The 27,896-nt window shown below is 45.0% G+C and overlaps 1 protein-coding gene across 1 annotated transcript; it reads right to left on the bottom strand.

The window, feature by feature from the left end:
* Nucleotides 1-460: 460 nt before the first annotated feature.
* On the bottom strand, nt 461-27,896 carry LOC142472714 (uncharacterized). The gene is made up of 7 exons (XM_075579844.1): nt 27,779-27,896; nt 26,513-27,240; nt 25,773-25,886; nt 25,267-25,380; nt 24,766-24,879; nt 20,045-21,536; nt 461-5,019 (listed from the first exon to the last, which is right to left on the bottom strand). The coding sequence occupies exons 2-7, from the start codon at nt 27,159-27,161 to the stop codon at nt 3,732-3,734; spliced, it is 3,771 nt and encodes a 1,256-aa protein (XP_075435959.1). The 5' UTR covers nt 27,162-27,240; nt 27,779-27,896; the 3' UTR covers nt 461-3,731.

Below are 27,896 nucleotides of genomic sequence, written 5' to 3' on the forward strand. Positions count from 1 at the left end.
GGGCCTGCTCAGTGAGCTCTAATTCCCTTTCAAGATTGCCAATGTCCCTCAATATTGCAAGTTGCCTCTTAAGATCAGCAATCTCTGACTCTAAAGAGACCACCCGCTCACACTTTTCACAGCGGTATGCTCCTTGGAACAGCTGCTCCAAGTGCACATACATGTGGCAAGATGTGCATTGAGTGGCATTTTCAATCCTGCTCATTCTAGCAACTATGAAGTTTAGACTAACAGTAAACTGTACTTCAATAACTATACCTTGTTTAACCGCTTCCATGTTCAAACTGCTTCTGGTTCTAACTGCACACACTTTAAACAACCAGCACTTGAAATCAACCACACATATCAGTCAGTACACGCAAGCTCAGGATTCGTTAGAAGCCTCTGTTTAAATAGGGACACCCACCAGGTGTGTTAGGTTATCAATTAACTAACCCCACCCACTGCAGGTGTTAGGCCAGCCAATTAACCAACCACACCCACTCTGCCTCAGGCAGGAGAAAGGGGGAAAAAAAGTTACAGGCTTCAAATTACAGCACACTTTAAAAATAGATTAACCCACTGCACACTCCCAAAAAACAGCCACCCCTGCTAGTATACCCAGTACTTCCCTTTCCTTCTGGTTCTAACTGCACACACTTTAAACAACCAGCACTTGAAATCAACCACACATATCAGTCAGTACACGCAAGCTCATATTATTTGCTCACCCTTCTTCTCAAACCACGTACTTATCACTCCGTTCCCTTCCCCTCAATCAGACAAGAATTCATACAAGCTTTGTCTTATGTAACATTTATTTACAATTGTCTTCTCTCATTCTTTGTTTTTGTGTTTACCGTAATCTGTCCATACTTAAACATTGTTAAACCTGAACAGTATGGAGCAGAAAATTGCACAGCTCCTCCTCTCCGGTTCATAAACCGGATGGTAACATGATTGATCCCTTTGCCAATCCAATGTAACGGCTTGTCATAAGCTGCTTGGCCTCCTCCAGGCCCCAGAACAACAGCAAGAGGAAACCATCTCGGAGAAGCTGCTCCAAAAACCGCCTCCCTCCCTCCCCAACCCAACCCTGGGAATAACCGAGCGATGTCTCAGCTGGACAACCAACCGAAAGGGGGGGGGGGGAGGAAAGGGAGTTAGCGGTAAACCCAGCCAAGCCCAAGCCCTCAGAGGAACAAGAGAAGGTGGCCCAGATCGACCAGCAATGCAAAAGAAGGCCTCCCCGGATCTGTGGCTTGAGCCAAACTTCGTTAATCATATCGAGTAATCATCGGCGGGAAGGAAGAGAAGCCAGGTCCCATATACTCTGAGCGTGTCTCCCAGCAGTTCGGCGATTCTTTAGGTGACGGCTTTTTCAGGATCGTCGTTGTTTCCTCCCTCGTCGTCGACCAATGAGTAGCGCTCTCCTCACCGTCTGCTGCTCATCTAGGTTATTAAGCGGGGAGACAAGGTCGGAGATGAGCAGATAAATAGTAAGGCTTCTTTTTTTCCTCAAGTTTCGTTATAGATGGCACATTGGTCGGTATATAGGTTCGTGGCAGGATGATCACTTGATTATCAGACCGTCGCTCCGTTTTTTGGGTTATGTCCCGCCAGTCTCTCCGAGGCCCGTGGCGGACCCGCCTCTGAGTCCTTGGGGGTTCTCTGGATTGCTGAGTCAGGGGGAGAGACAGAGACTTCAGGAAGTGTTCGCTCTCCTGTGGGTATCTGAATCTGTGATGCTTGCCATTTCTGATGACAATGAGTTTAAATGGAAAATCCCATCTGTACCGAATATTATTTCCCCTTTAGTATGAGGGTTAAGGGTCTGAGTTCCCGCCTGCGTGTTATGGTCACATTTCACAAGTCATTGAATACTTGCAGTGACTCATTTTCAAATAGTATAATCACCTTTTTCTCTGCATGCGGCTATAATCTTCTCTTTGGTTCCATAACTGTGAAGCCTCAGGATGATGTCTCTTCTGCGTTTGTGATCTTCGGATCTTGGGCCCAGAGCCCGGTGGGCTCGATCAATTTCAAGGCCCCTCTCCTGGAGATCAGGGCTAATTGTGGTTAGAAGCTTATGTAGATAAGGCCTTATGGCTTCGGTGGTGACTGACTCTGGGACATTCCTTATCCGCAGGTTCTGTCTCCTGTCCCTGTTCTCCTGGTCCTCAAGGAAACTTATTTCTTGACCCAATCTTAGGATTTCGTCATCCGCTGTACTCTGTAGCTGGAGCGCTTCATCCATTTTTGTTTCCAACTCGGATGTTCTGTGAGCTAGGAAGTCGATCTCGGCTTTTAGCTCAGTCACTGCACCTTTTAAGTCAACTTGAAATGACTGGTGCATTTTATCACATCTTAGAAAGCAGATCTTCGCCTTCCAAGGCGCTTTTGTCTGTCCGTCCCTGATCTTTGTTGGGAGGGCCTCCACGTGCTGTTCCGGCGCCATCTTGGGCTCCGCCACCCAGGCGCTGTTGTCCTCCGAAATACCGGGACACATCTCCGTTTTTTTTTTTTTTCCTTTTTCCAGCCATGCTGGGGAAGGTTTAATGGTTCTGCAGGTTGTTTTATGTGCTCATTGGAGGGGAAAAAGTCCTATTTCGAATGCTTATGTACGAGGGTCTTGGGAGCGCCCCCCCTAAGCGTCCATCCCCAGTGACGTCACCGAAAGTCTCCTATTTGTACATTTTTAATGAAATTAAATCAGTCTAAAACTATGACTTAATCAGTGATGGTTATTGATTTTGAATCTTTCCCTAATCTGAATATATGATTGTAAGAGTATAGGTTTACTCTTTGCCCTTCATTCTCTCTTATTCAGGGTCTTTGGGATGGTGCTTGTCCACCCTGGTGTCCTGGCCCCACTTTTCTGTAATGAGGGAATTTTGACTGAGTTTGCCGCTGTGAGCAGACTGTGGGTTTGCCGCTGTGTGCAGACTCAGTTTGCCGGCTGTGAGTTTGCAAGTTGTGAGTTGGCGGGTTGTGCCTTTGGGGGGTAGACACTAGACTGAAGCCTTCAGTTGTAGCAATTTATTTTGATTTATGTGAGGTTGAAGATGTAGGGATGAGGAAACATTCAGCCCAGGAATATTCTCTTTTAACTGTTGTCTGTGTACCTGCCCGGGGACTTATGGTGGCCATTTTATTAAATGGGAACCTCCGGTGTGGTCTTGCGGCTTCTCCTACAGCGTGAGCCCTGTGCCCATCAGCTGGTGAGGACAGCCCAGGGTTCCCTCTGCTAGGCAGAGGCTCCACTGTCAACCCTGTGTGCGGGCGGAGAAGAAGCTTGTCGGCGAGGCTACACTGCTGCGATGGATCAACTGCACAAGATGGCTACCTCTCCTTGCTCCCGGTCTCCCCGCAGTACAATGACCCGCCAGCAGTTACCAGCGCCGCATCAGTTGGTTCACCCAGCGATATCCCGTCGCTCAGCCCCACTGCTCCTACGGTCGACCTCCAAGGGGTGGTGGGAGTTGAAACCAGCCCAAGCGATCCGATCAGCCGAGTGCCCTACCAAGCTGGCCACTCTCCCCAATGTAATTCAATTTTGTGGATTTTTTTTTATGTTGCACATTTATTGTCATTTTGGCAATCCTTGCCCATATTGTAGGCATGGTTTACCAAAGTGACAATGGATATAGGGGTTGGGGGATGGGGATAGTTGCTCTAGGGCTGGAAATTAGGCCTTCCTGGAGGGTTTCAGGATTGGTTAACCACTTAATTACCTTAGAGGTTACAACCTTTCATGTGAAAGGTTTCGCCTCCGTATGAGTTATCTGGTGTGCGATGAGATAGTACTTCTTTGTAAAGCTTTTTCCACACTCTGTACATGCAAATGGTTTCTCCCCTGTGTGAATCATCTGGTGTGTGCGGAGGTGATCCTTCCGTGAAAATTGTTTCTCACACACTGTACATGGGAAAGGTTTCTCCCCTGTATGAATTATCTGGTGTTTGATGAGTTCGTACTTCATTGAAAATCTTTTCCCACACTCTGTACATGTGAATGGTTTCTCCCGTGTATGAATCTTCTCGTGTCTGATGAATTTTTTCTTAGAATAAAATTCTTTCCCACACTCTGTACATGTGAAAGATTTCTTCCCTGTATGAATCTTCTCGTGTATGAGGAGGTTGTCCTTCCGTGCAAATCTTTTTCCACACACTGTACATGGGAAAGGTTTCTCCCCTGTATGAATTATCTGGTGTTTGATGAGTTCGTACTTCATTGAAAATCTTTTTCCACACATTGTACATGTGAACGGTTTCTCCCCTGTATGAATCATCTTGTGTCTCATGAGTATTTTCATAGAAGAGAATTGTTTCCCACACACTGTACATGGGAAAGGTTTCTCCCCTGCATGAATTATCCGGTGTTTGAAGAGTTCGTACTTCATTGAAAAGCTTTTTCCACAGTCTGTACATGTGAACGGTTTCTCCCTTGTATGAATCTTCTCGTGTGTGAGGAGGTTGTACTTCCGTGAAAATCCTTTTCCACACACAGTACATGGGAAAGGTTTCTCCCCTGTATGAATTATCTGGTGGTTGATGAATTCGTACTTCATTAAAAAGCTTTTCCCACATTCTGTACACGTGAACGGTTTCTCCCCTGTATGAATCTTCGTGTGTCTGGTGAGACTTTTCTTAGAACAGAATTGTTTCCCACACTCTGTACATGTGAAAAATGTCTTCTTCCTTGTATGAATCTCCTGCTGTGTGAGGAGTCTGCTCTTTTCACTGCATTGTTTCGCAAACTGGTGTGTAAAGAGGCTGCTGTTCTGTGAAAAGCTTTTTCCACAGTCTGTACATGTGAACGGTTTCTCCCCTGTATGAATTACCTTATGTCTGATGAGTTCGCTCTTATAAGAGAATTGTTTCCCACACACTGTACATGTGACAGATTTCTTCCCTGTATGAATCCTCTGCTGTGTGAGGAGTTGGCTCTTTTCACTGCATTGTTTTCCACACTGGTGTGTAAGTAGGCTGCTTTTCTGTGAAAAGCTTTTTCCACAGTCTGTACAGGTAAAGGGTTGCTTGCTAGTGTGGACACAAAGGTGTGAAGGTGAGAAGCATTTCCCACACTTACAACAGACAAAAAGCTGAGCACAACAACTTCTTCTTCTTGAATCTCCCTCATATCTTTTGCTTGAACCATAGTTAGAGTCAGTCTGTGCTGTGTGCTGTTCAAGGCCTGAAAATTCCCCGTCATGTGACACTGGTTCCTTGCACGTGTCACACATGTGGCAGAAATCATTACTTTTTGCCACTCCTGGGTCGCAGGGTGTCGGAGACATATCAGAGTTTGAGTTCTGCTCCTCATTCAGGCAGTTCTCTAACAGGAAAAAAAGACAGAACTCAAATGTTTTAAATCTGTAATGCAAATTTACGAATAGAAAATACTTGCAGAATTTACTTTAATCACTACTTAATTAACAAAATGTTCTCTTTACTCTATACCGATCGCTTTAAAATTGTGGCCCCTGGATATCAAATGGTACTAGTGAGTTAATGATGCCAACCCAACAAGACAGAAATATATAGTGTAAAGGTGGGTGGGAGTGTCTGTCTGTGTCTCTCTCTCACCTGTCACCTGTCACCCTGAGCTGGTGCCTGGTGAAGGGGAGGATAAAGAATGACAAGTTTCCCCGTGTCGTCCCAGGACACTGCACATTGCAGCCAGCGGATACACACAGTCCGGGTGACATGGCTTTAGGGAAGGTGACACTGAGCAGGACAGGGAATTGTCACAGGTTCTTCGCCTGAAGGCCAACCTGGAGGGTTTTTTTTTGACGCTGTTGCCATGACAACGGAACGCTATGCAACGTCACGCGACGTCAAGTTGCCATGACAACGTGGTACCGCATGACATCGTGACCACACGTGGCGTCTCCTTGTCATGGCAACGGGCATCACGTGATGCTGTTACGTCACGTGACGTTCCCGTTGGCATGGCAACGCAGCGCCATTTGACGCTGCGCAGCCATATTGACAGTTGTCACCCTGCTGTTGGAGGGACAGATATGAAATATGGTGGCCTTTCTGACATAAAGGGACAGAAGAGAGAGACTGTGGGTATTTATTTTAGTGTCACCCTGCAGTGGGAGGGACAGATGTGAGGGGCTGTGTGTCATCTTGTCTGCAGGGTCTTCTGGGAGTTGTAGTCCTGCTTCTCTTCCTTTACAATTTTATTTACAGACATGTGAACTACAAGTCCCAGACTCCCGTGTATAAATGACATCTTAGTGATTCAACCAATCAATGCAGAGCTGTGGTAACCACAACCCTCCCCCTCCCACACAAGGCTGCAGCAAGTTGTGTTTTCTGATCTGCTTAAACCCGAAAACGGGGCAAAATAGGCTTTTAGATAGAAAAAAGACGGGGCGGTCTGTATATAGTGAAAAAACGGGACTGTCCCGTTCAAAACGGGACGTATGGTCAGCCTACCTAAGCTTGATCCTCACAGGGAAGAGTGGAAACCAGATAGATTATATTTGTAGTGGAGGATGTCAGAGAGTACGAGATATCCTCTAGGGGCACTCACAGGAGCGAGTGCAGGAGCAAAGCATGTATGTATGGCAGTTTAGTTTAGGTCTGGGGTTAGAAGGGTTAGAATTGGACGAACTAAGGGCATGGTGCCTTATGCATAAACCCAAAGCCATCGTTCTTACAGAAACATGGCTATCCCCTAAAACCCCTGATGCAAATATCGCCATTCAGGGATACGCCACTTTTAGGAGAGATAGGTCAAAGAGATGAGGAGGGGTGTTATTTTATATTGCAGACACATTACAATTTACACTGTTAAATTGCCCACCAAGCCCACCCTCTTTTGAAATTCTAGTTGGCAAAATCTGCCTCCCCTTTTCTAAGCCCATCTTGCTTGCTGGCATCTACCGCCCCCCTAAAGCCCCTCTACAATCCCTGACTGATATCACCCAATTTCTTGGCTCCATTTCTTCTCTGAATGAGAAGAGTGAGCTGCTAGTTCTTGGGGATTTCAACTTCAATTGGCTTGACCCTAAAAACCACAAAATCCAGATACAACTCAAGTCAAGACCTATCGCAACTCATTTCCCAACCCACACGGATAAACCTGAAATCGCACAACCATTCCTTGCTAGACTGGATTCTCTCCTCAAACCCCAGCAGAATCCAATCATCTGGCATCCTTCCTGATATTTTCAGTGACCATGCAATAGTGTACTGTGTAAGAAAAATTAAACCGCCCCATTCAAGCCCTAAAGTTCTCCTCACTAGAACATTTAAAAACTTTAACCCACAACAGTTTCTGGATGACCTTACCAACTGCCCATGGCACAGAATCGATTTAATTCCCGACCCTGATTCTGCGCTAGACTATTTCCAATCCGAGTTCTTAAAACTCTGCGATACCCATGCTCCACTACGCAAAATAAGGGTACGGGGGGCCCACCTTCCATGGGTTACAACTGACCTTATTGCACTCTACCAGCTCAGGGATACCTTGTGGAAAAGCTACAAAGTAACTGGCACTACCAAGGATCTCAATCACTACAGATGCATGCGGAACATGTGCACAAGGCAAACAAGGCATGCAAAAGCACAATATTACTCTGACAATCTCCACCAGAATACATCAAACCCAGCTAACTTCTGGAAGGTTATCAACAATATATTCCAGCCTCCTAACCATCAACAACCAAGTAATATCACTAAGGGGGATATTACTCTGACAAACCCCACTGACATTGCAAATGCATTCAATGATTACTTTGTGGGGTGTGCCACTAACTTATTAGCAAAACGCAGTCCAAACCACAAACCTGAATATCATCCTGGGAGTACCCCTACAGTCCCACTCCCTCCCAACACTGCCCACAATTTTCAATTTAGCCCAGTATCTGAAGAGGAGATTATACAAGCGCTCCTCAAACTAAAACTAAGCAGCCAATGTGGACCCGACTTACTACAAATCTAGGTTCCTACGACTTGGTGCCCCAGCCATTGCCAAACCAATTGCGTCCATAGTCAACTCTATCCTGTCTGCAGGCCATATCCCTAAGACCTGGAAAACTGCCAGAGTTGTCCCAATCTTCAAAAGTGGGGACAAAAACACCATCTCAAACTACAGGCCAATCTCACTTCTCCCAATTCTATCCAAAGTCATGGAAAAATGTGTCCACTCCCAATTAAGCGATTTCTATACCAAGACAAATTTCCCTAGCCAATTCCAATCTGGGTTTCGTCCCAAACACTCCACCGTAACTACCCTGCTAAAAGTTTGCAATGAAATCCAGTGTGGAATGGAACGGGGACAACTCACTGGTGCAGTATTCCTAGATTTTGCAAAGGCTTTTGACACAGTTGATCATGTTATCCTGCTTAACAAACTCCAGAGCTCTGGAATAGGGAAACATGCTTTAAACTGGTTTCAGTCCTAGCTATCAAGAAGATCCCAACATGTGTCCATCTCAGGCTCTAACTCCAACCCCCTGGATATCACCTGTGGTGTCCCGCAAGGCTCTGTTCTGGGGCCCCTACTCTTCTCAGTGTTCATTAGTGATCTTCCCACAGCTTGTAAGGAAGCCTCAATACACATGTATGCAGATGACACAATCCTATATGCACACAGCCATAGCCTCTCTGACCTTCAACACATACTTCAGTCTGACTTTTTGAGACTCGAAAACTGGATTTCCCAAAACAAACTGTTTTTAAACACTGACAAGACTGTAACAATGGTATTTGGGACCAAAACTAAATTTGTAAAGCTTCCAGTGACTGAGCTCCTGATTAGAACCAACGCTAACACCACCCTAACACCTGTCACTAGATTTAAATACCTGGGCTTATGGTTTGACTCCCACTTAACATTCGGGATGCACATTGATACCCTGACAACCAAGACCTATGCCAAACTAGGGGTACTTTACAGGAACAAATCCTCCCTAGGTCTCCTGGTCAGAAAGCGTATCGCACAGCAGATGCTAATGCCAATTATTGACTATGAAGACATAGTATATGGCTCGGCTCCTCAAACCCACCTTAGCAAACTTGACACCCTCTACAATTCAATTTGTCGTTTTGTTCTCCAATGCAACTACAACACACATCACTGCGAAATGCTCAAAGAACTAGATTGGTCAACACTAGAGTCTAGGCGCAAAGTTCACCTTTCCTTTCTTGCCTTTAAATTCTTCATGGGCAAGCTACCCAGCTACCTGAACAAGCTCCTCACCCCTACCACTTATCACCTGAGATCAGACTCCAAAAGACTATTCATGGTCCCAAGGCTCAACAAAGTATCCGGACGTTCCTCCTTCTCCTTCCGTGCACCCCAAAACTGGAACAACCTACCAGAGACTCTCATATCCACCACCAGTTTAAGTTCTTTCAAATCTAAGGCTGTCTCACATTTTAACCTGGTCTGTATCTGTTTCATACGCTCATAACATATATTTTCTTTAACTGTGCACGCAATGTCTTGTATATAATGTATACCCTGTTCATTTATGTAACTGTATTTGTAACCATGTATTATTTTGTTTTACTCTGTGCCCAGGACATACTTGAAAACGAGAGGTAACTCTCAATGTATTACTTCCTGGTAAAATATTTTATAAATAAATAAATAAATTGCGGAGAAGAGGGGCATGTAGAGCATGAGAGGAAGATAGGGCAGAATTGTAGTACATTACAAGGTTGTCGGGTGAGCAGAGTAGCAGACAGAAGAGAGGGAGGAGACAACGTGGAGTCGAGACTTATTAGCTTAATGAAACACAGGGAACACAGAACTGATGAATAAACGGAGGTGAAGAAAAGGAGAAGTGGGAGAGATGAAGTGATGGTCAGAGAGAGGAAAGGGAAGATTAGAGAAATTAACAGAGAGAAGCTTCTGCGTTATCTTCAGGGTCTGAGAGCACAGGCAGAATACACAGGTCAAACAGTGGAAGATGCCCTTGAAAAATTGTTTTGTTTTCTCTAAACGTGCTCCATTGATGGTCAGAGACCCACAACTCTGCATTTACAACCTTTATACTTGTTTGTATCCTGTAATTCTGCTGCATGTGGTTTGTTCCAGAATCACCAGGGTCATTGACTTCCTATGCAAACAATTAACCCTGAATATTCCCTAGAGGTGACCATACTACTGGTAACCAGATAACCTTTGTCAGCACAAAAGGGTGTTATAGTACTCACCCCTGACAACAAATGTAAATATTTCTCTCTTTATTGTGGTTAGATGAGCCTCAGTGTTTGGTTCTTCTTTCTCAGACTTAATCTCTAACGTCTCTGGTACAATCACTGGGAAACCTGCCAACAAGAAAAGGAAAATCCATCATGTAAAGCTGGGAGTGGGAACTCTTCCTGTGATATCACTATACAGATTCCAAAGGGGAAGGGATACGTCATTGATAGTAATTGATTATTAATCCATGCTTTAATGTTATTTTCCCAATAATTGTAAACATTTCAGTACATTTTATAAATTAATTAAATTAAAGTTGAATTTTGTTGAACACATTAGGCCACAATCCCAGTAGCGCTTCTTTTGACACATACACACAGTGTGCTGGGTTTGGGTTCTGAGCTTGCAGGGGTTGTGTGCATGTTTTAAACAAATTGAATAAAGACGAGTGAGGATATAAGGTTACTTACCACCAAATGGAAATGAATCTATTTCACTCTTTATTGTGGTTAGATGAGCCTCAGTGTTTGGTTCTTCTTTCTCAGACTTAATCTCTAACGTCTCTGGTACAATCACTGGGAAACCTGCCAACAAGAAAAGGAAAATCCATCATGTAAAGCTGGGAGTGGGAACTCTTCCTGTGATATCACTATAGAGAAATACTGTATACCGATTCCTAAGGGGAGGGGGTAGGTAACTGATTGTACTTTATTATTAACCTTGAGGGATGAGCATTTTTACCCGAGTGCTGAAAACATGCTGGAGTTTATGGTGCTACCAATGTTCAAACCTCGATAACATTAACAATATTCTCAATATAACCTTAGACAAATCATGTGTTTTTGTTTTTGACTATAACATGTAGCATATAATCGTATCCATGCTTTAATGTTATTTTCCCCAATATTGTAGACATTTCAGTACATTTTAGAAATTAAATAAAGTGAGGATATAAGGTTACTTACCACTAACAGGAAATGAATCTATTTCTCTCTTTATTGGGGTCACATGATCCTCAGTGTTCGGTTCTCTCTCTGACTTAATCTCTAACCTCTCCAGTACAACCACTGGGAAACCTGCCAATAAGAAAAGGAAACCCATCACGTAAAGCTGGGATTTGGGGCTCTTCTTGTGATTTCACCTTCTCTGATATTGGTATAATATAATACCCATTGTAAAGAAATGTTTTACTAGCCCTTCTGGCAGAAATTGATTAATAGAGTTGATGAAGACATATGAGATCTTACCTGCTAGCGGCTCAATAAGAACACAAGATTAATTTGTTTGGGTGTTTCACTCACATAACTGCAAAATAACCAGATAACCCCTCCTTGCAGATTTCAGACCCATCGAAATATCTACAGTACTCACTTAACAAGCGTGGATCCATGCTGGGAGCGGGCAGTGCTCCTCTGCCCATGCTGGGAGCGGGCAGTGCTCCTCTGTCCATGCTGGGAGCGGGCAGTGCTCCTCTGTCCATGCTGGGAGCGGGCAGTGCTCCTCTGTCCATGCTGGGAGCGGGCAGTGCTCCTCTGTCCATGCTGGGAGCGGGCAGTGCTCCTCTGTCCATGCTGGGAGCGGGCAGTGCTCCTCTGTCCATGCTGGGAGCGGGCAGTGCTCCTCTGTCCATGCTGGGAGCGGGCAGTGCTCCTCTGTCCATGCTGGGAGCGGGCAGTGCTCCTCTGTCCATGCTGGGAGCGGGCAGTGCTCCTCTGTCCATGCTGGTAGCGGGCAGTGCTCCTCTGTCCATGCTGGTAGCGGGCAGTGCTCCTCTGTCCATGCTGATAGTGGCCAGTGCGCCTCTGCCCATGCTGATGGTGACCAGTGCGCCTCTGCCCATGCTGGTAGCGGGCAGTGCTCCTCTGTCCATGCTGGTAGTGGGCAGTGCTCCTCTGTCCATGCTGGTAGTGGGCAGTGCTCCTCTGTCCATGCTGGTAGTGGGCAGTGCTCCTCTATCCATACTGGTAGTGGGCAGTGCTCCTCTGAAGGTGCCGAGAAAGGTCGTTCCTTGATTTATATTTGTTGAATGCCACCTGTGTCTCTATAAAAGAAGAAATTTAATTAGTATAATCTGTTTTTTTGGGGGACAAATATACAGCATTTAGTATAAGCTTTCAAGCCTGGGCTTATTAACACATAACAACCCCAAAGGAGTCGGAGAGACAGGGACACCAAACAATCATATTCTCCATCTTCAAAACAGGAATTTAATTTCAAACACTGCAAAATACATTAATGGCTCAGGATTATGTTAGAACATAACAACCTAGCATAAAATCCAGAGTATAAAGAGTCAACAGCCATAAGAATAGCAATGTCCTCTTAGTGCCACATAGTAACACACTGCACAGTGCTATAGTACGAATAAATAGCAGATATCGCTGGTGCTCCCGTTTGGCATCAGAGAGACTTTGATAAATGTTCCCGATACTTTATCAGGTCCAGCAGTTCTGCTCCATACTGACACGTCTCCCTTTTGTATTTTATACGGTGAGAAGTGGGTAATGCAGAGTAAATAGCGCAGTAACTTCCTCTCCCCGTATAAATATGGGGGAGGGTAGGGGCGGGGTTTCATCCTTCCACCCTCATCCTCCTCATTTTCTGCCTCATCAGTCACCTCCAGTTTATCTCATTCAGCCTCTTTGTACCTGGCAGGAAAATCCTGCAATTCCACGGAATAATATAATAAATGTATAAAGATATTTCAGCAAATGCTATTTAGTCAAAGAACACCAACGTTTCGGCCGGACACAGCAACCTTCACCAAAGTGAGGTGCCCACCTTTATAAAGGCTGCGGTGTCCTGCCCCAACATTGGTTTACCGTGACTTAATAAAATTGGCTGAAATAGAACAAAAACTTTATTTCACAATAACTATTTCAAAAAGCGCTTTCCAATGGGATTTAAAGCGCTTCACATTTACAGTACGCCCCATGGAGTTTATAATCTATGTTTTGGTGCCGGAGGCACAGGGAGATAAAGTGACTTGCCCAAGGTCCCAAGGAGCCGAACTGGGAATTGAACCAGGTTCCAGAAATATACGGGCCATACAGGGAAGTCCCTTTGGAGACGTGCACACCGACCATTGCAACGTGATAGGTTATATAACGAGTGCCTGGGAAAACCTATTTATCTGCATATTAATTTTTTTTAAAACACATCGCACCTATAAAAATTTAGATAGATTAGATAGCAGGTACTCCATGTACATGGATGGGCTATATTTTGACGTTCAAAGGTCAGCTTCACTGACAAAGCCATTTAAAGGGGTTCACATTGCATGTTCTGTGAAAACGCTGAGACAAGGATTCACACGCTGCAAAATGAAACATTTTCTTGGTGCTAGTGGGAGTATACCGGAGTTAGATAGTGAAGATCCAGAACATGGACAGCACATATATGACCTTCAATTAAGTCAGAATCCCTGAAGAACAGGGCATTACTGGACAATATTCAGTGTGTGTGCTGCATGAAAAAGGGACCGTTCCCAGTCCCAATAGATTAAATGTTGAAAGAAAATCAGCACACCTCGAAATAAAAAGAAAAAAAAAATAGGGAAGTACATTAAAAAAAACAAAAAAACACTTTTTCACAATCTGCTGAGATACGCACTAAGCAGAACGCCCTCCCACTGTCTCTGTGCGTTCTTCTTACCCACTAATTAGATTGTAAGCTCTTCGGAGCAGGGGCTCCTCTTCCTAAATGTTACTTTAATGTCTGACGTGCTTCTTCCCATGATCTGTTATTTGTATTTTGTTATTTATATAATGGTCACGTGTATTACTACTGTGACGCACTATGTACATGAATGGGCTATATAGAGACATACATACGTGTATTACTGCTGTGGCGCGCTATGTGCAGTAATGGCGCTACATAGAGACATACATACGTGTATTACTGCTGTGACACGCTATGTACAGTAATGGCGCTATATAGAGATACATACATTACAGCGCACCTCGGAATAAAAATGAAAGAAAAAAAAATATTGAAGTACATTCAAAAGAAAAAAAAAACACTTTTTCCCACTCTGCTGAGATATGCACTTACCTGGCAGACACCGACATGTATCTCTGGCTTCCGGGATTTCGTGTGTCGCACTCTATCTGGTCCTCCGTCACCCAACTAGCTTCACAGGAGGTTCCGGCTCCCTCTCAGGTTGGGGTCTTGCTGAAGACACCTTCTTCTTTCCTGTCCCCTGTCTGTGTCACACACAGTAAGGGGTTAAACCAACATTAGTAACATGTCTCTGGTTATATCAGTCACAGACACGTTACATTCCTGACAGGACTTTCTGTGCAGAACTCATTTCCTCCCCTCCCTGCCGACTACATCCAGGTCACAGCTCTGTGTCCTACTGCGCATGCTCACACGCAGGGGATCATGGGAGTTGTAGTTTTTATAGACTTCAATACATATCAAGTGGCACATAGAAGCAACACAGTAACATTTCCCAGAGACTGTGCTAGGGAGAGAGAGTTACTTCTGCATGTAGATGTGTATATTCCTCTTGGTCCTTAATTATACCGCAGTAAAGCTGCTTCAGTTCCTCCCTTTTGGGCAATGTTGATATGAAGGAAGTAAATAAACCTGGTGGGAAAGTAGGGGGGAAAGTAGGGGTGAAAGGGGTAGGAGGGGTGGGAAAGTAGGGGAGGGGGGGGGGGAGTTGGGAGGGGGTGAGAAGTTGGTTCCCCTGCTCAGCTAGTTCTGTATAGAAGGGGGGCGCAAACTTTTTCCCCTGCACCCCCCTACCGGCGGTCACCTGACACCCGCGCCCCGCTCACCCCCACTTACCTCGGCTCTGGCATCATGATGCCACGTTGCCATAGCAACGTGACGTCACATGACCTCACAGCGTCATTTGACGCCGCGTTGCCATGACGACGCGTGTGGAGCCAAGATAAGTAAAGGTTTACAGAGGCCCTGCAGCTCCCCGGCACTTAATTTAAGTGCCCCCCCGCAGGCAGTCTCGCGCCCCTCAGTTTGCGTACCGCTGCTTTAGACCAAAAAAGCATTTATGCCAAAATCGACATTTAGGCCTTAAGGTTGCAATGTCTTTAAACGATAGATCCAAAAGGACTCTCCCAGGCTCCTGACACCTCCTCCTACTTGGCTGCATTACCCAGCCAATCGGGATAGGGGAAACTGCCAAGCCCCCCCAGAGCAACAGCCCTGCTCTCTCCATGCTCGGGGAAATCTCACGGCCCCCCCAAGCCGGTCAGGTCACTGTGTTCAGAGAAGTAATACCGGACACCTACATGTCCAGTATTATCTCTAATGTTTTACTGGACAGTGTCTAAATACAGGACAGTCCGGTTCAATACTGGACACCTGGCAACCCTAATTCCATCCCATCCAGGGAAAACAATGGTGGTTTAAACCGCCTTTGTCATGCGAGCCAATAGGAAGCCTGTTTAAATGACCAGGAAGTATGTGAGTTGTGTTAATGTAGATTAGACCAGAGGACCCCATACTTCCCACCCATGTAAGTGTGTTCTGCACAGCTAAACCCCTACATTAAATTTGCAGTGTGTTCCTGATCCCCTCTAGCAGCAGATTGGTTGTTGGTCTCATTACCTTTACACTTGGAGTGGCCAGAAGCTAATGTGCTGTAACAAAAATGGTGGTTGTAATCTCCTCATGTTACTATTGAATGATTACATTACGAATTATAAAAAATATATATCTTTAAACCTGATTTTGTCATCTTTAGTGAGTGTGCAAACCCAATGTTCCTTTTTTTTCTGTGTTGTTTTGTATTTTGGGGATTCACCCCCTCATTTTATTTATTTATTATTGAAGGAAACAAGGAGTCTTCTACTTAAAAGAAGGGATACAAGAAGTGTTTCTCACAAGGATAGCATACTAAATGTACTGTGTATACAGAATACACTAACACAAGTACAGAGTATAGGATCAGTGTCAACATGCCATGCACCTCACTTGCAACTAGGCAAGCGTATATTGGGGAGTTTTTTTTAGGGCTGTGCATTCACAAGCATGGAGGTAACTGATAGTGGGTGGACATGAACCATGTCTGGTAAAGAGGGCAGTGAGGTTATTCCAAAGCATCTCTCTCACTTATAAGTACTTCCAAACAAGAAAATGTCAACGGAATTCAAGTGACTTGGAATTCACACTGTCTATTTGTATCCATTTTATTTCCCCACACTCTATTTTGCAATGTTAGTTTGTAAGACTGTTAGAAATTATTATTTTGTAGACACTTAGAACAAGGGAATTGTTTACAGTACATTTTGGGTACCAGATAAGCCCAAGTCCAAGAAAAGAGTATCGGCTTTTGTGCCCAGACTTTTCCAGGTTTTGTTTATTGTATAGTTTCATACAAACAAGCTATGCATAGGTTAAATTAGTAGCTAGGAAATTACTATATCAATCGAGTTTATTAGTAGATGCGTCAGAACAGAACATTGATGCCCCAGTCTGTTCTCCACTGTTAACCTATAAATGCCTGTACTAACTGAAGCTGGGTTTTGTAACCTGCCTCAGAAAACCTGTATCGCCATAATTATTGGAACAAAGAATCTGTATAATCACACACTGGATAAATGTTTAATTTCAATAAACACCTCTGGAAGGTGCCATAACAATCTTTATCTAATGGTGGTCCGTCCTCAGGTAAGTTGTTAGCTTTGCCCTGTCCGGTTCCTGCAGTAATCATCTAACTCAAACAAGGACTCTGTTTCCTTCTGGTCAAGTTATTAAGTAACATTCCACTTACAATTAGTTTCTCTTTTTAAAAAAAAGTAGGTTCAAGCTGCTGTTTTAAAAAAAAAAAAAAAAATTAATTCAATATGTGCATCAATACTATCTGCACACTGAGAAGTGATTAGCTAAGTTGCAGATCGATCCGTTCTCCTGTAATCGATCGCTTGCTCCGGGTTATTTAATTCCGTTCTTGCACAGCATTGTGGGCAATGTAGTCCAGCAATATCATGTGACTGAGCAGTTACAAGATACAACTGGTGCACGGCTAGAGAGAGGGCGGGGCTCAAGAGCCAGAGCCTATCAGAAGGGGAAGGGGCTGTGACTTTGGAAATGGTTTCTATAGAAACAAAAATGCTTCCTACATTAGAAACATTAAAAATGTCTTTAACATTTTTTTTTTAAATGCTACAAGTATTTTCTCATAGTACAGAACTGATTTATTAAAAAAAAGACACGTAGGATATTGCTTGGACTGCAGCTTTAATACAAGGAACAGTGGAGAACATGTTTCGGGTCCACTCAGGACCTTCCATCAGGTCTGCAGTCTTCTCCCACAAGACACCTTACAGACTATTGATTCGAGGCAGTAGACTGATTAATAATAATAAAAATACAAACCCAATTGTATCAGCGAACACACAGTCTTTGTGGTGTTAGCAACAAACAAAGATCTTTTTTCCTTTATTGAATCATAATGAGATATCACACATCGTTAAGGGAGAGCAGCCCCTTCATCAGGTGTTATAAAAATTGACTGGTCAACTCGGTATATATAGTGTGTATTCCCTGAAGTTCTTGGGTCATAGACCCAGAAGTTTAACCCATTTATTAGAATACACTGAAAACTTCAGACTCAATATAATATATGATTGCATTCTATTAAGACCTTATGTCACTGAGTTGTAAATATGTATATTTGTTGGAGCAACATGACGAAGAGAGGCTGCAAGCGCAGTACCTGGAAGACCATTGGGGAGGTCTTCATCCATAGGGTACTACAACACCCAGCATGCTGTGCCGCATCAGGAAGACAATAAAGAGATCCAACAGTGTACAGACACCTTGACTCTCCCTCTCTGCCAGATACAACCCCCTCTTCCTCTGTCAGTCCTGCCCCCTCCTCTCTGCCAGACCCTACCCCTCTTCTCTCTGCTAAACCCACCCACTTCCTCTCTCTCTGCTAGACCCACCCACCTCCACTCTCTGCTAGACCCACCCCTCTTCTTTCTCTCTGCTAGACCCATCCCTCCTCTCTGCTAGATTCACCCCCACCTTTCTCTCTGCCAGACTCACGACCTCCTCTCCCTTTCTGATAGACCTGCCCCACCTTTCTGTCTCCCTGACCCCCCCCATCCTCTCTGACAGACCCACACCCACTCCTCTTCCTCTCTGCAACCCTCTCCACCCTTTCTGCCAGACCCACCACTCCCTTTACCAGACCCTCCAACTCCTCACTCTGCCAGACCCACCCCCACCGTTCTCTCTGCCAGACCCCCCCCCCCCACTCCGGTCCCTTTTGCCTGACCCTCCCTCTCTGCCAGACTTGCCCCAGCTTTCCTTCACCCTGACTCTCCGCACTCCTCCGCTTCCAAACCCTCCGTCCTCCTCTCTGCCAGACCCACCCCCTCCTCGCTCTTTGCTAGACCTGCTCTCTCCGCCAGACTCACCGTCCTGCTTTCTTTCTGCCAGACGTGCACCCTCTCCTCGCTCTGAGAGACCCACCCCCACTCAGCTTCCCCTCTGTGACCCTCCCTTTCTGCCAGACTCTTCCCTCCTCTCCCATTACTGCCCCATCCTCTGCCAGACCCTCCCCCTCCTCTCTGCCAGCCTACCTCCTCTCTCTGCCAGACCAGCCCCCACTCCTTTCTCTCTGTCAGACCCACCCCCACTCCCCTTGCTCTCTCTACCAGACCTGCTCCCACACCTCTCTCTCTCTACCAGACCTGCTCCCACACCTCTCTCTGCCAGACCTGCTCCCACACCTCTCTCTCTCTGCCAGACCTGGCCCCTCATCTCTATCTCTGCCAGGGGTAACTTTAATCTTTGAAGGTGAAATATTTATCTGACCTGTAACATAGACCAACATGTCATATTGAGTGTTATTGAATCAATCTGGTTGCAAAGATCACAAATATATGTTTGTTATTCTTATGAATGTTAGATCCAAGATATCTTTTATTTTTAGTAAAAACCTTAGACTGAATGGTGACCCTTTTGTCCCCTTTCTCTGCTACGCACAGGGGGGATTTCAGGAATATATGGTCCCCTCTTAAGATAACACTCATGGCCTCTGGTAGGTCTGGGTACGTTCAGCAGACCTCCATAATATACACATATCATTTTATTGTGCCTGTGACAGTAGGGACAACGTGGCTCTTATAATAAAAGTTAAGCCCAGCCATTGCCCAAATCCACCTGGATGGATGTACGGGATGTGCCTGTAGATCCATCCTTCTGTGGCTCATCAGGCCAAAATAAGGAACAATAGCGCAGCATCGAGAAACATTGTGTGTGTTGAATTGACGGATGGAATTTCTAAGGGTAAGGAACACCAGGTTAAGGTTGATCAAGGCCATAAGGCACCGGTTAAAATATTCCAGTCTTGTCGGTTTTATTTGTGTGCTGAATCCGATTATGGTGTACTAAGGGAGGACGGACTCAGGCCCCAACATACATTTTGATTGTTGACGTTGATTGGTCAACACTTAGTCTTCCATGGTATCAGATGGAGGCCGTAAAAGTATGTAAGATGATGCCGATCAGAGATTCACAGTTCTTACAGATATTCTGAGGTTTGTAGCTAATCTTGGTGTCAGAGACTAGCGGGAGATTTTAACCTGTAAGCGAGTGGCTATTATCCCAAGATAGTAGGATAACCTGAGACGGATGGATTTTGGAAGACATCCTGGGTGAGCTTGCTATGGCAGCACCCAGCACCTAGTCAGCTAGGATGTTCCCCGTAACCTCCTGTTTTGGTGAGTTTAAGCTTGTTTTGTACATTGTGCTGTTCCTGTTGGCTCCAGCCAAAATAAACAGTTTATTTACCTCCTTTGTTCTGTCTGGTGAACAATTATCACGACTGTATCGTGTTACCGGCCATTTGTTACAGTGGTATTGCTATGCTACCGGTATATTGCCCAACCCTACTTTGAACAGGCAAACTGTTTCTCCCCTATATGAATCCTCTGATGTTTGAGAAGGTGGCTCTTCTGTGAAAAGCTTTTCCCACACTTTGAACATGTGAAAGGTTTCTCCCCTGTATGAATCATCTGGTGTTTGTGGAGGCTGCTCTTCTGTGAAAAGCTTTTCTCACATTCTGTACAGGTGAAAGGTCTCTCACCTGTGTGAATCATCTGGTGTTTAAGGACACTGCTCTTCTTTGAAAAGCTTTTCCCACACTCTGTACATGTGAAAGGTTTCTCCCCTGTGTGAGTCCTCTGGTGTTGAAGGAGGCTGCTCTTTATATTGAATTGTTTCTCACACTCTGTACAAGTGAATGGTTTCTCCCCTGTGTGAATCCTCTGGTGTTTGAGGAGGCTGCTTTTATCACTGAATCGTTTCCCACACTCTGTACATGTAAAAGGTTTCTCCCCTGTGTGACTCCTTTGGTGTATGAGAAGGCTGTTCTTGTGTGAAAAACTTTTTCCACACACTGAACACGTGAAAGGTTTCTCTCCTGTATGAATCCTCTCGTGTTGAAGTAGGTTGCTCTTTTCACTGTATTGTTTCCCACACTCCCTGCATGTGAACGGTTTTTCCCCAGTATGAATCCTCTGGTGTGTGAGGAGTTTTCTCTTTTCACTGTATTGTTTCCCACACTCTGTACATGTGAAAGGTTTCTCCCCTGAATGAATCCTCTGGTGTGTGAGGAGTTTGCTCTTGAAACGGAATTGTTTCCTGCACTCTGTACAAGTGAAAGGTTTCTCCCCTGTATGAATCGTCTGGTGTTGAAGGAGGTTGATCTTTTCACAGTATTGTTTCCCGCACTCTGTACATGTGAAAGGTTTCTCCCCTGAATGAATCCTCTGGTGTGTGAGGAGTTTGCTCTTTCCACTGTATCGTTTCCCACACTCTGTACATGTGAAAGGTTTCTCTCCTGTGTGAATCCTCTGGTGTGTGAGGAGTTTGCTCTTGAAACAAAATAGTTTCCCGCACTCTGTACAGGTGAAAGATTTCGCCCCAATAGAAATATTCTGCTGTGCGGGGAGGGTGCTCTTAATGCTTAACCTACACTCTGTACAATTAAAATGTCTCTCCACTGAATGAATCTCCTGGTGTGATACGTTTTTCATTGAAGGGGAAACTCCTTCCTCACAGTCTGTAAAGGTAAAGGGTTGCTTTCTAGTGTGGACACAAAGGTGTGTGCGCAAGTCCCTATTCAGTGAGAAGCTTTTTCCACACTTACAACAGACAAAAAGGGGAGCACTGTAGTTTCTTTTTGAATCTCTCTCAAATATGTTAATTGAATCATACTTAGAGTCTCTCTGTGCTGTGAGCTGTACAAGGCCTGAAAATTCCCCATCATGTGGAACTGGTTCCTTGCACGTGTCCAAAGTGTGGCAGGAATCATTGGTTTTTGGCACTTCTGGGCTGTAGGGGGTCAACCAGCTTCTGGACATAGATCTCCCGATCTCCTCCTTATTCAGGCCGTTCTCTAACAGACGTAAACAAAAAAGACAGAACTCATGTTTTCAATTTGTAAAGCAAATTACGAATAAAAACTACTTGCAGAATTTACTTTATCACTACTTAATTAACAAAATGTTCTCTTTACTCTATACCCATGGCTTTAAAATTGTGACCCCTGGATATCCAATGGCAGGGCCGCCGAGAGGGTGGTACAGCCGGTACAAGTGTCCCGGGCCCGGTGGCGGCAGACAAAGCAGTTGCCACCGGGCCCCCGGCTATCCCCGGCAGGCCTCTTCCTTTCTCTCTGTCCCACGCCGGCCCTCTGACGTCAGTGCACGACGGGTCTCGCTGACGTCGGAACTAAACGTGGCCTAGCTTCCGGCGCCATGAGTGGGAGGCCCGGCGCACGCTGAAGTCAGAGGGTCAGGAGTGCGAAAGAGAGAGAAAGATCTGCAGGTGGGGAGATGTATTTGTTTTTTATATATGTATGGAGGGGTTATATGTATTGGGCAGGTGTGTTTTTTGTATATATTTGGGGAGGCTGTAAATATTTGAGGGGTGGGGATTTTTTTTTGTATTTGGGGGTGGAAAGTTTTTTGCATTGGGGGTAGGTTTTTATGGTATATTTTATGCGGGGAATTGTGTGAGGGGGGAAGAGAATGAGTCTGAGGAGGGGGATTGAGTGGGGTAATTGACGGAGGGGGGGAGAGTGATAGGAGAGAGGGGGGGAGTGAGGAAAAGAGGGAGTAAGAATGAGACGAAGGGGAGGGAAATACATGTGAGGCGAGGGGGATTGAGTGAGTGGGGTAATCCATTGAGTGAGAGGTGAGACGGAGGGGAGAAAAATTTATGGGAAGAGGGAGCTCGCGAGGTGTGAAATGGGGCTCGGGGGGGGGGGGGGGGGGAGGGGGTGCCCAGTCAGAACTGTAGTCCTGGGCCCCGGGAAAGCTGTCTGCGATCCTGTCCAATGGCCCCCAATGACTTTGGTGGTGGTCCCTGTCTTTCTCTAAAATGGTGAGATGTGACAGAAAAGCTTAAACGTATATTGTTGTTCTTTTCTAATTATTACTACACAATTGGCTGAAAAAAAGTGTAGTATCACAAAAGGTATTGTAATAATACCCATTTGGCAGAGAAGAGCGTGGTGGCAGAGCTGCTTTCACAGTCCTGTACCCAAAGCAGGAAAGATCAGCTTTAATGACATAGAAGTTGGAATTCTGGAGAGAAATTGGCTCTCAGATCCAGCTATACATATCCTTTGAAAAGCGGGGAAGGATTATAGTATAGGTTTAGTATAGGTTTATTATAGGGTCTGGAAAACATTTTCTGCATAGCGCTAATGACATCCCATGGAACCAGATTTTCACCAAAGACTGGGAATTTGATTTTATAATAAATTTTTAGATGCAGTATTTGCCGTTGAAGGAAAAAAAAAAGGCAAACTAAGGCTTTTTGTAAAACAGTCGATAACAATAGTTATTTACATACAAAACGTTATTCTCCTCAGGGGATAAATAATATACTGCACCTTTTGGTCAGTTCCAAAAGAATTGAAGGAACTAGTCAAAGGATAATCATTTTACTGAATAAGCGATTAAAAAAAAAAAAAAAAATAGATGACGAAAGCATATTTTAGGAATATGTACTCACTTATTACTCAGCTTACTAAAAATCTCTCTAACCTTAGGTGCTATTTTATTAAACATTTGGATATCCTAAGTAAAGTTCCTATTTTCCAATTTTACAAAAGCTCCAAAAATTAAACAAAAAAAAAAAAATCGCACATGGCATTTTAAAAAGACAAATGTTTGACTTCAAAATAAAATCCAAAGTATTGTATAACTGTTCCGGATAGAAAATGGGCAAGTTTGGAATGAGTTGTGTAAGTTATAAATCTGGGAAACTGGAAAAGGTGCTTAATACAAAATCAGTTTATTAATTGTAGGAGCGCTTTTGTTATTTATTAGAATATCCGCACGGCCTCCCGCGCGTGAGCCGCAGAAGTAAACCTGCGAGAAACAAAAATTCATAAGCATGTCAGAAATATTAGAAAGGGTTTATTAACCGCTTCACTGCCAAGCCAGTATCCCCATGAGTGGCCAAGGGAATTGTAATGTGTTTGCCCAGTTTTTAAAATAAAGGATTTGCCATAAAAAGGCTGACTTGTGTAGATTGCCCCTTTCTATAACAGATAAATATTGTTAGGTTCCTCTGCGCCAAAGCAGTCAGCGCTTTGACACTCCCGTCCGCAAGGCAGAATTCTTACAAATATGGGGATATCCAAAGTAATAAAGGAAACTAGGAACGTTAATTAAAGAAGAATCCTATATTTGTGCAAATAAAAATATGGTGGTAGGATTTTGTGAAACGGATGTGTTCGAAAACAACTTTCTGCCCCGCTGCAGGAGTGGGGTAGGAGAGAGACGGGGGCTACGAGAAGAAGAAGGGGACATCGGGGCCCAACCCAAGTGGCCTGGTCTGCTTGCCGCCGCCATGCGCCATTCCTTCTCCCCCTCCACTCCACATACCCAGCGGAGCAGGGGGGAGTAGGGGGACAGAGTGCGAGCAACCGCGGATGCATGCAGAGAAGCCTTGACTGGAGAGGTCTGTGAGGGGAACGAAGGGAGGTTCCCCAGGGTAGCCTGCACTGGAGTGACTGCCACCACGCACCATTCCCACTTCCCCTACTCTCTGCATGCCGAGCAGGGGGGAGACAGGGTCCAGGTGTCGGCGGCAGCACCGGAAAGGAGGGGAGAGAGGGCATGAACGTACTCCTGTATAGGGAGTCCCCCAGTCGTGCGAGCCTCGCACAGGTCCCCTCTGCAGGACAAGCGGCGCATGGGGAAGGCAGGGGAGACCAGGGCCAGCAACGACTGCAGGTTCCAGCGACTGGGAGCACCGGCAGGTCAGCAGGTAGGAGTGGTGTGGGGGGGCCCTGAAGGGTGGCGGGGAAGGCCCCATCTGTCACAGAATCTAAGAGCACAGGCAGGATACACTGTTCAAACTGTGGAAGATGCCCTTTCATTTTTGTTCCCCCCAAATGTGCTCCATTGATGGTCAGAGACCCAGAACTCTGCATTTCCAACCATTATACTTGTTTAACTAACTCTGCTACATGTGACTTGTTCCAGAATAATCAGCAGGCCTAGGGACTTCCTAAGAGAGGCCACTAACCCTGAATATTTCCAAGAGGTGACCATACTACTTGTAACAAGATAACCGTTGTCTACACAAAAGGATGTTATTGTACTCACCATCTACAGTAAATGTAACTATTTCTCTCTGTATTGTGGTTAGATGAGCCTCAGTGTTCGGTTCTTCTCTCTCAGACTTAATCTCTAACCTCTCTGGTACAATCACTGGGAAACCTGCCAACAAGAAAAGGAAAATCCATCATGTAAAGCTGGGAGTGGGAACTCTTCCTGTGATATCACTATACAGAAATACTGTATACTGATTCCTAAGGGGAGGGGATAGGTAACTGATTGTACTTTATTATTAACCCCGAGTAATTAGAGAGGTATTTTACCACCGAGTGCTGAAAACAGGTTGGAGTTTTTGGTACTAGCAATGTTCAAACCTGAATAATAATAATATTCTCAATACAGTATAACCTTAGACAAATCATATGTATTTATTTTTCCCTAGAACATGTAGCTTATCATTGTACCCATGCTTTAATGCTATTTTCACCAATATTGTAGACATTTCAGTCTAAATTGAAGAAAGACAAGTGAGAATATAAGGTTACTTACCACCAACAGTAAATGAAACTATTTCACTCTTTATTGTGGTTAGATGAGCCTCAGTGTTTGGTTCTTCTTTCTCAGACTTAATCTCTAACGTCTCTGGTACAATCACTGGGAAACCTGCCAACAAGAAAAGGAAAATCCCTCATGTAAAGCTGGGAGTGGGAACTCTTCCTGTGATATCACTATACAGAAATACTGTATATTGATTCCTAAGGGGAGGGGGTAGGTAACTGATTGTACTTTATTATTAACCCTGAGGGATGAGTGTTTTTACCCCTGAGTGCTGAAAACATGTTGGAGTTTATGATGCTACCAATACTCAAACCTCAATAATGATAACAATATTCTCAATATAACCTTAGACAAATCATGTGCGTTTGTTTTTTTTATAGAACACGTAGCTTATAATTGTATCCATGCTTTAATGTTATTTCCCCCAATATTGTAGACATTTATGTCCATTTTTTAAACAACTGAATAAAGACAAGTGAGGATACAAGGTTACTTACCCCCAACAGGAAATGAATCTATTTCTCTCTTTATTGAGGTCACGTGATCCTCAGCGTTTGGTTCTTCTTTCTCCGACTTAATCTCTAATCGCTCCCGTACAACCGTTGGAAAACCTGGCGATAAGAAAAGGAAAATCCATCATGTAAAGCTGGGATTTGGGGCTCTTCTTGTAGTTTCCCCTTTTCTGATATTGGTACAATATAATGCCAGTTGTAAATGAACGTTTTACTAGCCTTTCTGGCAGAAATGTGCTAATGGGAATTTCAAACCGGGCAATCGGACCAGCGCCTACTGGGCTCATACCCAGCAACGGTCCACCTGGCCGGGCAGATCTCTCCCACAGAGATTGGCGTCTCAGTGTCTGGGGCAGGGAAAGGCTCCGTTCTTTGGACAAACATCGCCCAGACATGAGGTCCACCCATCCCCACGCTCCATTAGTCGCCCACACTGCACCTCCTCCACTAGCGAGACCCCGATTCCCTCAGTGTGCAGGCTGGGTAACTGTATTACTAACCTAGCACACTAAGGCACATAAATGTTCACAGTTACAGTACACAGGAATACATTGATAAAACGATTACATACAGTACTACATAGTAACACACAGGGTTTTGGGCCAGATGCGCCACAGAAGATGGATCTGCAGGGGAAATCCTTTATTATGCTAGCCATTTTGCCCCTACCGTCACAGTCCCTTCCTTGCATATTTCAGTGTCACCAAAACCTCTACAAAACTCACTTATCAAGTGTGGATCCATGCTGGCAGTGGGCAGTGCTCCTCTGTCCATGCTGGTAGTGGGCAGTGCTGCTCTGTCCATGCTAGTAGCGGGAAGTGCTCCTCTGTCCATGCTGGTAGCGGGCAGTGCTCCTCTGTCCATGCTGGTAGCGGGCAGTGCTCCTCTGTCCATGCTGGTAGCGGGCAGTGCTCCTCTGTCCATGCTGGTAGTGGGCAGTGCTCCTCTGTCCATGCTGGTAGTGGGTAGTGCTCCTCTGTCTATGCTGGTAGTGGGCAGTGCTCCTCTGTCCATGCTGGTAGCGGGCAGTGCTCCTCTGTCCATGCTGGTAGCGGGCAGTGCTCCTCTGTCCATGCTGGTAGCGGGCAGTGCTCCTCTGTCCATGCTGGTAGTGGGCAGTGCTCCTCTGTCTATGCTGGTAATGGGCAGTGCTCCTCTGTCCATGCTGGAGGCGGGCAGTGCTCCTCTGTCTATGCTGGTAGTGGGCAGTGCTCCTCTGTCCATGCTGGAGGCGGGCAGTGCTCCTCTGTCCATGCTGGTAGCGGGCAGTGCTCCTTTGTCCATGCTGGTAGTGGGCAGTGCTCCCCTGTCCATGCTGGTAGTGGGCAGTGTTCCTCTTTCCATGCTTGTAGTGGGAAGTGCTCCCCTGTCCATGCTGGTAGTGGGCAGTGTTCCTCTGAAAGTGCTGAGAAAGGACGGTCCTTGATTTATATTTCTTGGGTGTCACCTGTGCCTGTATAAGAGAGAAGAAATGTAATTAGTACGATCTATTTTCTTGGACAAATATGCAACAATTAGTATAAGCTTTCAAACCTAAAATTATTAACACAAAACAAACCCAAAGGAGTCAGGGAGACAGGGACACCAAACAGTCTCCATCTTCAAGCAGGAACTTACATTTCAAAACACTAAACTACATTAATGGTTCAGGATGATGTTAGAATATAACCATCTAGTATACAAAACCACAGTATAAAGAGCCAGAGATCAACAGCCATAAGAATAGCAATGTCCTCTTAGTGCCACATAGTAACACACTGCACAGTGCTATAGTACGAATAAAAAGCAGATATCGCTGGTGCTCCCGTTTGGCATCAGAGAGACTTTGATAAATGTTCCCGATTCTCTCTCAGGTCCAGCAGTTCTGCTTCGTACTGACACCTTCTCCCTTTTCTATTTTATACGATAAGTGGTTAATGCAGAGTTAATAGTGAAGTAACTTTCCCTTATTATCTAAATATTAAAATCAGGGATAGATCCCTGTGACTCACAGTTCATGGACGCTTTTGAACCTGCAGTTCCCCTCTGTGGGTGCAGGCTGGGTATAGCAGGACCTGCAGTTCCCCTCTGTGGGTGCAGGCTGGGTATAGCAGGACCTGCAGTTCCCCT

This window comes from Ascaphus truei, chromosome 22 (assembly GCF_040206685.1).
Source record: "Ascaphus truei isolate aAscTru1 chromosome 22, aAscTru1.hap1, whole genome shotgun sequence".
Lineage (NCBI taxonomy): Eukaryota > Metazoa > Chordata > Amphibia > Anura > Ascaphidae > Ascaphus > Ascaphus truei.